This window comes from Anopheles arabiensis, chromosome 2 (assembly GCF_016920715.1).
Source record: "Anopheles arabiensis isolate DONGOLA chromosome 2, AaraD3, whole genome shotgun sequence".
NCBI lineage: Eukaryota > Metazoa > Arthropoda > Insecta > Diptera > Culicidae > Anopheles > Anopheles arabiensis.
Genome location: NC_053517.1, coordinates 40,644,644 through 40,660,140, shown reverse-complemented (window position 1 = coordinate 40,660,140; position 15,497 = coordinate 40,644,644). Strand labels below are relative to the sequence as shown.

Sequence of the window (15,497 nt, the reverse complement as noted above, 5' to 3'; positions counted from 1 at the left end):
AACAGCTCCACCGCAGACGCCCCGACGGCTGTCTGGGGAGGTCTGGGTCGTGGGAGATTTTGGCAGTGCTGCTCGGCGCAATTTCTTTTCGCTCCACTGCAATCGCTCTCGACAGGTCCAACGGAGATGGAAAATTGATTGAAAAAACGGGACCGCACATGCTCGCGTGTGCTTGGGTGGTCCAGACCGTCGTAGGTTCAATTTCCTGTAGGTGGTTTAGGTGTAGGCCGCTAACAGTTTTGAGTGTTTTAGAAAGTGCTTAAATTAATAAAACTCCTAACGTTATAGGGAAACACAAACCCGTTTAGAATTTCGTCTCGGCCTACAACTCTTTGTGAAAGTAACCCGCCCGCCGGGGTCGTCCATGTTCGCGTGAGCACCAATCAGCGGCGCGCGCCTAATCAACTGTTATCAAGCAGGCCCCTGGGGTGGAAGCGATCCGTCATACGCACACTCGATGGTGGTTATAAAACGGCCATCACTCTATCATCTGTCAAATTAAATTCACTACACCCGGCTACCGTTACGAATGATGGCGGCTGATGCGTGCTGATGATGCTACTAAAACATGTCAACAAGCCGCCCAGCGAAACAATCCCCGCGGTGGTGGTGGCACGCAATTGTAAAACATACGCTCCACCGCTTTGCCACGCGTTGGTAGTGGTGATGATGGTCGGTGGACCGTCTTGGCCGTGTGTATATACACGCACATAAGCAAACACACACATACATCCCTAAAAGCGCTGGGAATGAAGAATAATCACTCGACCATAAATCACGTCGTTTCGGGCGTTCGTTCGTGTCGTCTCCATTTTTCACCATTGAATGCCGCCTGCCGTTTGTGCGACGGGTTTGCAAAGACAGGGGAGTTTTCGCTTCGCCGGTTCACCTTTTGGCTTTTTTTGGGAAGGAAACTAGTAGTGGGAAACACACACGGGAAAGGGAGCACCAAATCGTTTATTGCTTCGCAACACGCGGACGGAGCGAGCGCAAACCGTTGACTTTTGGGCTTGGGCCGGGTGACGGTTGCCAAGTGTCAAGTGTTGTTTACATTGGGGATTAATGAAACAATCTCCTATCGTTGCGTGTCCAACCCCTCCCCGTGCTTGGTCCTGTTCGTGTTGGTCGGGAATGAGTGTGTGAGTGTGTTTGTGTCGCCGCGGGTGAACTGTGCAAAGCGAAAATTCGATCCAAATTGATTTATGGCGTTCGATACGCCGATCGAAATGGATCGATTACAAATTGTTTGCTGTTGTCGCTGTGTTGGGAGGAGGAGGGGGAAGGGAGAGGGAGGGGTTCGTTGTCGTACCTTTTTGTTGGCGCAATTTTGATTAAGTAGCCAATAATCGAGCCACCAGTTGGGGGTACTGCACGACCAACGCTCAAGACAGATTGCTCCCGGAAGGATTTCTTCCGGCCAGTGCGGCAAACACGATTTTTCACGCCGCATCCGTATCCGTATGTTTACACTAAAAATCATCACTTCGCACCGTGCTCAATGTGTCATCGATTATCGTTCCGGACGCTGGGGGATTTACGCTTCGCTTTTCCATCGGTTTTCGCTTGGTTTTCGTTTCCCGCATCCCTTCTCGCTTACGGCAGTCGAGATTTTCAAACCCCCCTTCTGCTGTGCATCGGCCGGCTCGTGCAACTTCCGCTCCTCGGGTTGGTAATAGTTTAATGAAGCATGAATGCTCGCCCGACTCCCTGCACCACGCTCTGCGGCAAGTGAAAAGCGTCGGCCTGCTGCCGCCGGGATTGGTAAAAATCTGCTGCACCAGCTGGGGATCTTCAAAACCCAACGTCTCTTTTTTGCGCCCTGACTGCCAGCTCCACTGCCAGCTCCTTTCCGGGCTCTGTGCGCTTTTCTTTCTGCACCCCGCTTTTCGCGCTGCACTCGTGCTGCATAAGCACTGCTCTTATTTGCATAACAATGCTCACAATGGTAAGTGATCATAAATAAACATAATTATGGAGTCGGTCGGCGTGTGTTTTTTTCCGACGTCCTGGTTCACCGCCTCACCTTTTTCTTCCTCTTCTGGTGTGTGTGTGTGTGTGTGTGCATTAGAGTTTTCGTTCAATGTTCGTTGCCCACTTTTTGCCCCGACCGTTCGCTGCTCGTTTCGCTCCGTTTTCGTACTCGCTTTCGCTCCCGTGCGGAGTGATAGAAATCCCGAGCGATACTCCTTCATCCCGTAGCCCAGTTCACCAGGCCGGGGCTTCTCTCGCCTTGTTTTGCCATACCGCCGAGGCCCGCTTTTCACTGGGCATTTGATCTGACTTGTTGCGAGCGATTGGTTTTGACGTATCAATCGATTAAAGCACAAAAAATGGGCCTCAGCCTCCACTACCGCAAAGAGCGTGAATCATTAGCTTCGTGTTCGTGTGCTGGCAGCGGAGCGAGGGAAGAGTGTTTGCGAGCATCATTATGACGTTTGAGCTGGTTAAGGTGTCGGGGTTCCGCTTTCGGTCATTTCGGTGGCCGGTAGGCCGGTTGGTGTAGGTGTTAGAAGTGATCGCCGGCTCGCTCTGCCTGCCCCTGGCGTGGAGGTGCCGACGGTGGGCTCACCAAATCTCGCCCGCTTCCTCCAGGGGCTTTCGGGACGATAATTACAGGGCACGCATTCGCCGCCGACTATCGAATTAAGGGCGCTCGCCCAGGTTCTCGTTCTCGCTCCCGCCATCCGTTCTGTTGTGCAGCTTCAGGCAGGCAGCAAGGAAGTGGCAGCACTACATCGGGGTTTTTTTTGTTTTCCACGCCGCCCCACCAAGAGGAAGCGCTGCCAAGATCAAAGACAAACGGACCGGCCGCGGTAATGATGATACTTGCGGTCAATCACTGCCGACGCTTTTAAGGAGCTGACCAGCACCGCCACCACTACGCGGCCCGCGGTCCAGAATCAATTAACAAATCAATAATTGCCGTTCATTCATAAGCCGAAGGTGGCCGATCTGTCGTAGGATTGGGACAGAATTCTTAACAAAAGAAGCCAGTGTCGGTTGGGTGAGGTGACGTGAGAACTTTCGGCATGATTCACCGAGCGATACTATTTGCTTCGGAAGCGTTCGTTCTAAACCCAAATCGCCCGAACGGTTAGCATTGATTAGAAGCTGGCTGGGAAACTAAAGAACACATCGGAATCGATCCACTAAAGATGGAGGAAGAAGAAGTTTCTCTTCGATTCCCGTTTTGCTTCCTCCCGGTTTGATCGGGCAAGATGGTCTTCCCTGCACGGCGAACGAAAGAAGGTGATTTAATTTGACAGCTGAGTGAGTGGCGAGCTCGTTACGAAGTGACGGCGGATTATAGCGGTCAGTTGTGGAGATCCGATTCGTTCGCCGCTCTCCCGCAGTCGGTACAGCGCTTTAGCCTCTCGAGTGCGTGTTCCTTGTCGTGCACTTGTTGAAGGACCTTTTTCTTCTTCTGTGTGTTGGGCTCGTTTTGTTGTGATTGTCGGTTGTCAGTCAGTGACAACAGCAGAACAACCAAACAACAACAACAGCCAGTCTCTAGCACCTCTAAGCCGATGATACTTTCCACCGAACGGAAGAAGTGCATCGAAAAACAAACTCGTCGACCAGAGAGCTCTCCAGAGCGAGATGCGAGAATGGTTTTGTTTTCGTGCGAGCCTTAAAGACTTAATTGGATTGAAATCGGACAACTTCGGGGTGCGTTGAATGGCCGCTCTCAGCTCAGCAGAGTGTTGTGAAAGCCAAACGAGCCCGTGTACCACCGGCAAAGGTTATCAACGTCGGTGGCAGCTTCACCTTTTTTTTTGGCTTTGGGATGATAATTGGAGCAAACGTTCAAACACACGTTCAAACACACTCACACACACGCACAACCGAAATTTGGTTGCGCAAATTTTAAACTCGCAGCGATTGCGCTGGCAATCAAACCAGGTATTGCGCGAACGATTTCATTGTGAGCGGAGCGCAGAAATGGGTTTGAATTAAATAATTAAGTCGAACCGTGTTAATAGGCTTTACTAATACCGCCCAACCGTTCAGACTCATTAACATCTTTTATTGCTGAAAAACGGTGGAAAATGTATTTGAATCGGATGCTAATGAGGTCTTGCTGTAGGCCACACCGCAGAACAAAAAACAACACCCAAACGAGTGGAGCATATTTTTGGTACCATTATCTCCGCTCTATCTCTTATGATACCGAAACCAACAAAAAAGCCTAATCTAAAGTTGTAAACATAAAACAAAAAACCTCATATCACAGGCATCGACACGAGAGCCTAAACCAGATCACCAGATACCAAGACCTCCATGATCGTAGCGCGTCGATCGTTTAGCGAAAATCGGAAATTAATTGAAACTCAATTTGTCTGGTACCTGTGTTTGTACGTGTGTGTGTGTGTGTGAAGTAGTTGCTTTTTGTTGTGCCGTCACCCTTCGCTCCTTTAGACCCTTACCGAACAGCCCTCCCCGACAAATACATAGCCCTCTTGTCTCGCTGGTCGATAGTGTGCGAGAGCTCACTTGTAGCCAATTGCCACGGCGAGGCCTCCCAAGCAGCGCTCAGAAGCGCGCGATAGAGTTATTACCAGCATCGATCTTCTGCAAAATTGTGGATGGAAAAAGCATCAAAAATGCTGCTGGCCAGTGAAATGGGTTTGAGTCCGATCAGGTGGACCAGAGAGCGAGAGAGACAGAGAGAGAGAGACAGCGAGAGAGACAGAGAGAAAGAGAGAGAGAGAGAACCAAAAAGCCCCATTCACAGTGAAGATGGCAGCAAATCTCAAGATCGAGTAGCTGCAGAAAAAGGAAACACAAAGCAACACACATCTCCTCACTCCCATCCGGCCCGGGCATCTCCTTGTTCAGCGTGTCATCCTTTCTTTCTCACCTTTTTTTTACCTCTTTAATATGAGCTTCCTACGAGAGCAACAGAGAGAGAGAGAGAGCGATCACGAGAGAGGCTGCAGCGAGAGAAGAAAAAAAGCGGCCACAAAAAGCTCCCTCGGCTCATTGTGCCAGGGCCGGGCGGCGGCATCCTTTGATCTTCTTCCAATTAGCCCAGCCGACACCTTTGGGCTCGGTCGGCGTTGGCCTTTGATCACCTTGTTGCTGCTTCCACCATTTATACCGGAGGCCGCTCGCCACACACAGGCAGACACATCATCATCATCAGTCAGCCTCCCTGCCCTGCTCGCTACCCTTGCCCACAGCCCAGCGGAGAAGATCGGGCTCGAGCGAGACGGCGAGCTACGGGGATTCTGCTTTTGAGGTTGTTCGCTCATCAACACCGAAACGGCCGAGCACCGACCGGGGTAACCGGATTGAACGCCTCGGACGCCGCAGTGACTCGGGCGAACTGTGCTGTTGGGCTGCGAGGGAGCGGCCCGGAGAGGCTCCCCGAGTCGTCCGAGCGGGGTGGCCCAGTGAGTGAGCAATCTTGCAGCCGCACTTGGCGAAGAACAATTCGTATTAAGAGGATATTAGTTAGCATTTACAGTTGAGGGAGAGGGAGGGGGTCCGATTGTACCAGTCATCCTACACAAAAGCGCGCACCGGGCCGAGGTGGGCTGCGGGATTCAACACACACACACTTGCGAAACTGGCGATCTCATACATGCTTGATCACATGCTTATGCTTTTTCGACACATTTTCTCCTCCACGCGCGTTCCCCCGGCAGCCGAAACATTCGTCATATTCGACCGTTTCCGCTGGCACACATTCAAATCTCGTTTGATGCGCATCAGGTTTGGCTCGATCCCCTTCCAACGGTTCTCCCGTATTGCTGCTGCCCAAGCCCAGTCTCAGTCGAGGTAAGGCCGTCTCTCCTCGCTCCCACTCCGTCCGCGCGGTTGCTTGTTGTTGGCTTATTATGACTTTTATTGTTGTATCTAATAGTTGAATGAGTTATGCTGTTCAGCGAAGGAACCGGCATCGACATCGAAAAAACGAACTGAACTGTGTTGGTGCCGGCGGCGGCAAAGCCCGTTTGATGCCGCAGCCACGGGGGCAGCTAATCTGTGCAGCAACTTCACCCTCCCCAAGCTAAAGGTGACCAGGCAAACGGACGCCTAGTTTAAAGCGTCGACAAATTCGGCATCACACCCAGTGGACTTCCACCATTCCCCGATCGAGCCGGTTCTTTGGGACCATTAAAACGATGATTGAGAACCGGCGGAAAGGTGGAATTATCAATCGGCTAATAGCCATTAACAGGCAGGGCTTTTGTTCGCGTTCTGGCTTAATCTCGGGTCGCCCCGGGAATGGTTCTCGCCTTGTTCGGGGCATGTTTTCAAGCACGAAACAAAATGTCATTTTGATAATCCGATACATAAGTACTGTGCTGATAGGCGAGCGTCTTATTCACACCGTTGAGGCAGGTTGAATGGATGTAAAAAACAACGGAGATAGCGACTGGTTGATTTGAAATATTAAGATAAGCAAGATACACGATTAGCCTTATCCAACAGCCTAATTAATTCCGAACCTTGCATTAAAGAATTAATTTGCTACCCATGTGCAACCCTCGGTGCAATCTTCTCCGGCGCGCTAAAATGAACGCCCAATCTGACAGCATTTCACATGTTTTTTTTTTGTTATCTGCTCAGATCGCTGCAAGCTCTCCCTTCCTTTTGGGGGTTATTCTTCGGCTTTCGGCAACGATATTCACACTCCTCGCTCTGGTCGGTGTCGATTATTGTTTCGTTCTTTTCGGTGGGTTTTTTGTTGTTGTGTGTGTGTGTTGCTGTTGTTGTAGCTTCGATGCAGAATTATGATTGCTGGCGACGATCAACTGGCCGCCGGGCAGGCAATCCGCTCTTCTCCATCCGCACCGATCCGACAGTGCGGCGGTTTGGAATGTTTGTCCTCTTCGCGCGCGCAAAACAACGAGCTAAACGTTTATTGGTATATGTTGAACGTTGCAAGCCCGGTAGTGTGTGTGTGTCTGTGTCCTACGATCCCTTTTTTCCTCCCCAACCCCGACAGAATAACAAGGAGATCAAGACCCGAAAACTGTAATCAACCGGTACTAAAGTGATTAAGTCAATCAATGAAAAATTGATGATCTGTCGGCATGTGGCCTTTGATGTAGCGAACATTTCGTATTCCACCCGTCCGCCGCGTGTATTGTCCTCCAGCCCAATGACTTCCTTCGACCTGCTTCCTTATGCGTCGAGCGAGAAGGAGCCCGCAACAGCCGCAGCAGCAGCAGCGCCAGCAGAGAGGGGATTTTATTCAAACCAATTGTGGAACAGGCCTCGATCGCGAGCGAACCTTTACCGGGCGGAACTCGCGCACGCCACAAACCCAACGTCCAGCGTGCTTTAGTATCGCTTCCAGACAAGGGGTGTGTGTGTGTGTGGAGAGTTAAGTAGGAAAGGCGAGCGCGCTAATAAGCTGCTCTACGGATTGCCGATCAAAAGCGGCAACGAGCTGGTCCTGCAGGCCGTCGCTGAGCCCGGGCCTCGAATGGATGGGAATGAATCGAGGTGTCGATGTCCAGCGGTGTCTAATGGTTCTAAGACGAAGCTGGCGAAACGAACGCAAACGGCACCGAACGGAATGCACCACCGATCGTGTCCAGGGCAAGCCCAGGGCGAGTGAATTGATTTGCTTTGGACGGTTTTGGAGCGCTGTGAATGAAGGTGGTGAAAGCAGTACCGTTTCAATTACGTTTAAAGTTGAAAGAAACACCTGCCTGCAGGAAATGAAATGTTTCCCCCATTTTCTTATTTCTATTGCCCAAACAATTGCCCTAAACATAGTGCATCGAATGTCTTTTGATCGCGACAGAATGTAGTTTCAGCTGCGCAAAGCATCTTCGCTCATCTTGCTTGTTGCTGGCTGTCATCGCCTAAGCCGGCTCGTTTGATGTAGTTCAATATTTGTCCTTCTTTGATGTTGCTACCGCTGTCAAACATTGTGATTATGCGCGCGGAATTATTGTGCCCGAGTGCCCAACACTTTCGTGATCAAAGAGCATTGTTCCCGTTCTGGCACATGTGTGCTTCGGCTTTCGAAGCCACAAAGCCGTCCACGGAAACCGGGCGCGTCAGTGCAAAATTGCATATTTGCATCTTCCTCCAGACCAAACAACTGCCGACGGGTAGAAAACAATTAAAGACAACGTGGATGCACGCACAAAAAAAACCAGCAGTGCCGGGTCGCCTCACCATTAGTGTCAGTTGCAGGCAGCCAAATTTCAGGGTCGGTCGCCGATCTGGCTGCTAGCGGTAGGCACTGCGGGTTGGCTGTTGTGCTGCTTTCGAACTGGTGCGAAGGAAAACGCAGGAACGACGGCTCGGCTTGACATCCGGAACGTGATAATTTAAAGTGGCTCTGGCACCGGGCAGATTCACGGCGCAAACTGCAACGTTGGCCGCTTCGCCCGCCGATCGTCACCGCCATTAACCGTCGGCCCTGTCAGCTGCCATCGGAGAGTGGCTGAGTGGCAGCGGGGCCGGTGGCCAAAAAAAAGTCGGTCTGGCGACAATAAGCGATCATCGCGTGATCGCTCAGGATCGCACCGAGGTTACCTTCGATTCGTTCCATCGGTGCGGTTCGGTGGCAGCCCCGGGAGTTGGCCCGTATTTTTGGGACCGTTTTGGCCGCCCCTCCACTCCCTTCCCGCTCGCTCAGTAGACTGGGCCGCCATGACGAATCGCGTCGATTCATCACGCACTCTGGCGAAGGATTTCGGTGGAATGCCGACGTCCGTTTGATTCGAGCTCACCCGACGATGGTGATTCACCTGGACGCCTGGTTGTTGGTGCGTTAGGAAACAGGATGCACCTGATTAGTGAGCAAGTGGCCGCGGCACACATTAAGCAGCGCACGGAAGACGCGGTAACAAGAAGCGGAAAAGGGAAAAGGTGACTCAAAAAAAAAACAGGGAAAGATAAAAACACATCGTTTCCATCCCGACAATAACATAATTGTTGGATCAATCTAAATCGGGCGTAGCCAATTGGATGTAACGTGTTATTTTCTCTCACCTTGCCCGACACTTTTTGTTTTCGTTGCTCGTTCTTCGCTCGGGTCGCTTTGAACCTGAGCTTTGGGAGCCGCAAAACCATCATACGTATTCTTTGCTGCTTTGGTGGTGCGTTGATTGGAATTTGCTAGGCTTTTGATGATTTTTGAGCGCTGTTCCCAGCTGATGCTGCACATCAGGAAAAAAATTCAATTTGTCAATGTACTAAAGTTCCCACGCAAAAATGCGAATGCGCAACTTACCGAACGGTTGGTGAATCAATAAACGCAACCACAGCATTGAATTTCGCGCAGCAAAGCTTATTTGCCAAACCAATTTGGACACTGGGCTCGGATCACTGCTCGGAGGCACTTCGCCTTCTAGCTACTCGTAATCGATGATGATTACGCCGAGATCGGTTCCGTCAGCTGCGGTAGCGAACGATTTGATCTTGCGGCATCTTTCAACGTTGATCCGACCTTGGGCACTCTGTTTGGTTGTATCGGATTGGAAGATTCGGTAATTGGATTTTGATTTATTGCACACTTCGGAAATCCCAAAAACAGGTTCCCGCTCAGCGTCCGCTCAGACCAGAAGCTGCGGGGGCCAATATTGTTCCAATATATTGCGGACGTGATGCTGCTTCTCACGTCTGCGTTGTGGTCCGCTTTTGTTCTTTTGTTTCCGTAACCATAATTTCGATTAAATCACGATCATTGGAGGTTTTTTTCTTCTTTGGAGCTTTATTTTTCTTACAGGAACTTTGTTAAGTTGTGTTTAATGTTTAAAGAAGATTATCTGATAAATCGTTATTTGGTGTTTTTGCTAGTATGTTGCTGCACTTGTCAATATGTACAATGAATGTTTGCTCGATTGTACTATATATCTCTCATAAAAAACTTTTCAGTATTTAGGTTGAAGAAATGCTTAACAAGTTCAACTCAGTTTAATGCCACTGTCTTCAAACAAAATGGAACCATCGTGCATAATTTACCAGTATCCGAGTGCCCGCACTACCTATATAATTAAGAAGCAGAGCAAACGGCACAAAGCAGTAGTCGTGACGTCGCAAGGGTAATTAACCCCGAGACGGGCAGGAGCCACGATCGCGCCTTGATTAAGCAGCATCTCGTTAGTTAATCAGTCTGCAGCTCCTCAAAAATAGCGATCCCCTTGATAACACACGCTACAGTCGGATTGTGACGGAAGTAAACCTAGCCTACAGGAGGGTGGCAGTGGTGGTTAGGAGAGGTTAATGGCAACGGCGGCAGCGGCAGCAAATCTTCTCCAAGCCCCTCGCTCACACCTCAATCGACGATGAAAATTGCTCGTTAGCTTAACAAACGAGTCCAAAGCCGTGCCGCGGCTCGGTGATGCAGCAAACACGAAACAGCCGAGGATTGCTTGTCGTGCCTTAATGTGCCACACTGTCAGCGTGCCGGGCCGGTGCAAAAACAATGGACAATCTCATCCTTACTCTTCCTCCCAGCTCCCTTCGTTCCCCAGCTACCATGAGGGGTAGATTCGTGTTGCCCTCAACGAGCCATTGCGTTGTCTCTATTGCGTTTACAATCGCGTTACAATCGCGCATCGGCATCGCAAACCGTGCCGAGTTCCCACTTGACTGCAGGGGAGGGTAGAAGGGGACGAATGCGTGATATTATGGACCCGCAAACAAACACAACAAAACCTCCCGGAGCGGGGGATAAAACAACAACCAACACGAAACATCGTTTACCGAGCCACCGAGCAGCGCCATCGAGTCCGCTGCTCCGGCCGGCAGGAGAAATGGTAATCGGATCTCATTTGTAAGTCTTGGTAATCTAATTTTAATTCCAAGTCTCTCCGCCATCCAATACCGACCGAGGAGTGGGTAACGAGTGGTCCAGATATTCGCTCAAACGGCTAACGTTATGCGCACCGCGGTCGGGTTAGTTGGCAGCGTTATCATGAATGTTGCATGAGTAGGTTTCATAAATTATCAAACGCTTTCCATCACGACTGCTCTCTCTCTATCGCTGTTGGAGAGGAGGAGGGAAGGAAGAAAGTCAACAAAACGCATCAGGAAGGTAATGAAAAGGGGAGAAGGTAGAAAAGATAATAATACTAGACTATGTAGTATCGTGTAGGAGAATCGTTTAAAAACTCTGAAGTTTCGTTGAAGGTTTCTGATTTGAGCAACCAAGTTAAAAAAAGAAAATTAAGATTAGGAATACAGTTCAAAATCCCCTTCAATCGTAACTTGCGCTCCCAAGTGACGCTTTTCCTCACACTTTCTTTTGTTTGTAATTGGAGTAGAGTTTGCTTATTAACCTTTATTGCTGGTAGCTCTCCTGTTGCTTAAATAAAACTTCCAGACAGTGCAAATATTTGAGCAATCGTAACTACTGCATAGAAAAAGGGACAGGCGAGCGAGCTTCGTCTGCCATTGATCTGCAAACAAATCGGCCAACTATGGCTGCTTTATGAGGCGAACATCCGTGGGGGGAAAACCCCGCTCGGGACGCACTGTTCAAACAGCGTCTTATTAGCAAAGCAAGCAATCATGCCACAGCGAAGCGACGCCTACTTGCTTCCAAGCTTTGTTTACGTAGCGACCTTTTTCACTTCACACGTTCGATTGCGTGAAGTCCGTGATGTCCTGAGCAAGGCGTTGGCAATTAGCAAGTAGAAAGTCAATAAAAGAAGACATTTGCTCACGCAACGAGACGTGTTTTAATGAAGGAAACTCGAAGGACAATTGCTGCTGCCAATCCGCACAAATCCCCGTAGCGTATTTTCAAATCTTCCGCGTCATTCTTTTACGCACGAATCGTTGCTCAACTTACCACTATCCTCGTTCGATTCGTCGAAGTTCTTGTTCGTCATCTGGAACAGTGCATCGAGCGGCGTCCCGTTCGGTGCCGTCTTGCTGCCCGATTTGGCTGCCCCGCTAGCGCCTCCGTTGGCACCGCTTCGGCCACTGCCATCGCCCGCACCCGCCGATCCACCGCCCACCCCAGACGACGAGGACTGGGACGACTGGTGGCTCTGGTGGTCCGACCCGCGGCCAATTTCCGGCGAACAGCAATCGCTGGCCGCCGAGCTCGACCGCTCCGACCCACTCTCCGACGGGATGATGTCCATGCTCATGTGCCGCAGCAGCTGGGCCTGCGCCCGGAAGTGTTCCTGCAGCTGCTGGTGGTAGTCCAGGGCTAGCCGGTGCTCGTAGTGCAGCAGAGCCGGTGGCAGAAAGGGCCGCACCGGGATCGGCCCCCGCAGATGGTCCCAGGGTCGGACGATTTTGGACGCCGCCTGCTGCAGCGTACTGCTACTGTGATGGTGATGGTGGTGGTGGTGGGCCGCCGCCAGATGGGCCGCCGGATGGTGACCGGTGAGATGCAGGTGATGGTGCGACAGGGAAGCATGGTGCAGGGCGGGATTAATCGGCGGTGGGCTCGGTTCCCGCGCTCCCTCCCGGCTTGCAGCCTCCGCGTCGCGCCCCAGGATGTCGGCAATCGAGAACGACTTGACGCCTTCGGCCGCGGTCGACCCGGAGGACGGTTTGGTAGTGTTGCTGCTGGTGGTAGTGCTGGTGGTGAGGGTGGTGGCGGAGTTGCCGCTATTGTTGGGCGAGGTGACCGTGTTTGCACTGCTCGCACTGTTAATGGGCGTCGTGGGGCTCGAGCCCCGGCTGGTGGATTCCTTCGGGCTGCCACCGGGCGGACTGGCGAGCTCGACGCCACTGCCACCCTCCACCATGCGCAGCCGCTTCAGCGGCGTGAAGTAGTCTTCGGCCCGGGCCTGCAGTGCACTGACCGCGGCATGGGCATGCAGGGCCGCCGGATGGTGCGGATGGTGCGGGTGAACGAGCGGATGATGGTGGACCAGGTGCGTCACCGCTAGCGGGTGCGGATGGGGCAGATGGGCGGGGTGGGCTGAATCGCTTCCGATGGGTGGTGGACTCGGCGAGCCGACGGATATTTCCGACCCCGCGGGACTGCTGCACGGCGGTGGCGGACTGCTCGTCCGGCACAACATCTTGCCTGATCGCAAATCGGCTTCTTCGAGCATTTTTGTTTTATGCGAGGCCGCCAACAAAAGGGTCTGATTTTTTTTGACAAACAAATCTCGCCAATTATCCCACACAAACAGGGTGGGATGAGATCATGAACAGCTACAGCAGTGAATGGGACTATCTGCCTTTTCTGTCACTTAACACACGGTAAACATTGCGTCTTAATTTTTAGCACATATCGTCACACCAGTAGCCTTGCTTTTTGCACTTTAAATTCATACTTTTTTGGCTTCGAGAAAACGTTACAAGTTGCACCACCTTTGCCGTTAACTCTATCTCATCGACAGTTTACATTGTACGCACAAAAACACGCCGCAATTTATTCTCCTTTCTTTCCACATGCACACAGAAAAAACGAACGACGCTGTGCTAAATTTCCTCACAATACCAATTGTCACGCCACACGAATGCTCCAAGATCGCACTGTACCGCACTGTATCTCTGCACGCCGCACTGGAAAACTCGTCACTTCAAACCCAAGCGCACACCTGCCAAGACGCGACAGCAACAGCAAAGCTCGCACAGCGCAAACACAACGCACGAACACGCACACCGCGCTATACGCGCTACGCCGACAGGAGTGTGTAAGTACGTAAACCCCACGCACTGGCTGCCCAAGAGCACTTCGACTTCGAAACGTGTCCGCACGACCACGAGGCGTTCGCTTTGCCGGTTGGAAAGAAACTTGTTCGCTCGGTCCGTCCGCAGCCTCGCCTGACGGATCGGTCGACCGGCGCGTTTGCGTGGTTTGCGTAAGGCCGGCATTTTTTCCTCTCTGTGTTGCGCCGTTGCAAAAGTAGGCGGAGCTAACGAACGGTTGCGCACTCCGCACAGCCAATGAGCGGGCGCCATTGCTGCCACCGCCGACGCTGCCGCTGCCTTCCGGTTCCGGTGGCTAATTTGTTAAGCTGGTTAATTGACTTTTGAGCGCATGTAGTTAGGCGACTAAGTGCAAAAGCGTTTTAGAAGTTAAATGTATTATTTATTGCGCGCTCGAGAGCGCTCCGGCCGTTGCGCACTGTCTGTCCCTTTTCGTTCTGGTGGACGGTTCGGTGCTTTCCGTTTCCGCACAGCACACTGTGCACTGTGGCCATTGGGGCAGTGATTGCTTGGTTGCGCTCGCTCTTTGGTTGTGTTGTGCGCCTTGTGCCTGGCGTACGGTTACACGGGGGTTGGTGTTGTTTGCGTCTTAGCCTTTCTTATTGCTCGTTACGAAAGGAGATTGAAGGATTGCCAGCTGCACGAGTGCTGAAGCAGCATTAGCAAGCGCAGCGGGTCTTTATCGATCTATTGCGCTCTATTTATGTCACTTGCTCGTCATCTTGGTTTTACGATGCCACTTATCAACGAATCGAGCTTTTCGAGAGTTTCTTTTTAAGAGATAGCAAATGGATCTTCTGAATTAATGACAGAATGTAACGCAACTGTGGTATTGTATATAAAATTGGAATTTAAATTATTCGTTTATGGTTTTTGTTTCTTCGTTTTTTTTCTTAAATTTAACATCTCTTATTTCTCGTATTTGTAAGTAAAGACGTAAAAAGCAAATATGTTGCACATATATAATGCAAATGAACCGTTGGTGTTTATGTACAACATATTCATAAAAAAACACAGAAAAAATCGTTTTGAGTGCATATCATTGTTTAACTGTACTAAGCACAGTAACATAGCATAATAAAACATCTTCCAAGCAATATTCTTTTCTATCACTCTCCTCCATCATTGTTTCTCGCTAACCAAGCGGATATGGTTTCCAGAATGCATCTGTTTTAGCCCGTGTTGTGCAGTTAGCCACAAAATCAACCAGCTGCTGCATGCTATCAACAATAACACACAACAAAACCAATGCACGGAACAGACGGCCACCGTGAGAAGGGAAAGAAAATTTGAATTCGAAAAAACATTTGTCAGTAATTCACCCAACCCGACCAACGCGCTTGTACCACAGCGAAATTCGGCCTGTTAGACTCCAATCGCCTCATAGGAAAGCACCGTTCCACGCACCTTAATTACGGTCTACAAATAATCAAACCAGCTTCAAGTTAAGCACGTAAAGGAAGGAGCGGAAATGACTTTATAATCACCCGTTTCTTTGGTGTGGATTGCGAGTGGACCGTTTGTCAAAATTCGACCGTATGGGCGACCATTTTGTAAAACCATCATTCGTAACTACCGTTGATCATCTGCTCCTAATTGATATATTACGTGCTAGGTGTGTTTGTTATACGCACGTACGCAATGTTTGAAAGGTTGGCCGGCCAAAATGATGGGAAAAATTGTCAAAGAAAATTGCGATTGGTTTGTAGCCTCACGCTCTTACCAATGCTCGAATGGTTGAAGTAGTGATCATTGAAATATGTTCAATATTTTTTTTATTTTCTTAACAACTTTTGTTTAATGCTTTTGAACAACGATGCTTTTGCCAGACTCTGCTACGCTCAAATTTAATATCATCATAAGCGCGTACTGGATGACGGAAGCAAATACTCAAG

General features: G+C 50.5%; 1 protein-coding gene across 1 annotated transcript in view; it reads right to left on the bottom strand.

The window, feature by feature from the left end:
• LOC120894864 (homeobox protein B-H1-like) overlaps positions 1–13,691 on the bottom strand; it is a 28,811-nt gene extending 15,120 nt beyond the window's left edge. The window contains exon 1 of the mRNA XM_040297712.1: positions 11,774–13,691. Within this exon, the coding sequence (XP_040153646.1) occupies positions 11,774–12,998 (1,225 nt within the window). The 5' untranslated portion in view covers positions 12,999–13,691. The remainder of the gene's footprint in view (positions 1–11,773) is intronic.
• Positions 13,692–15,497: the final 1,806 nt, after the last annotated feature.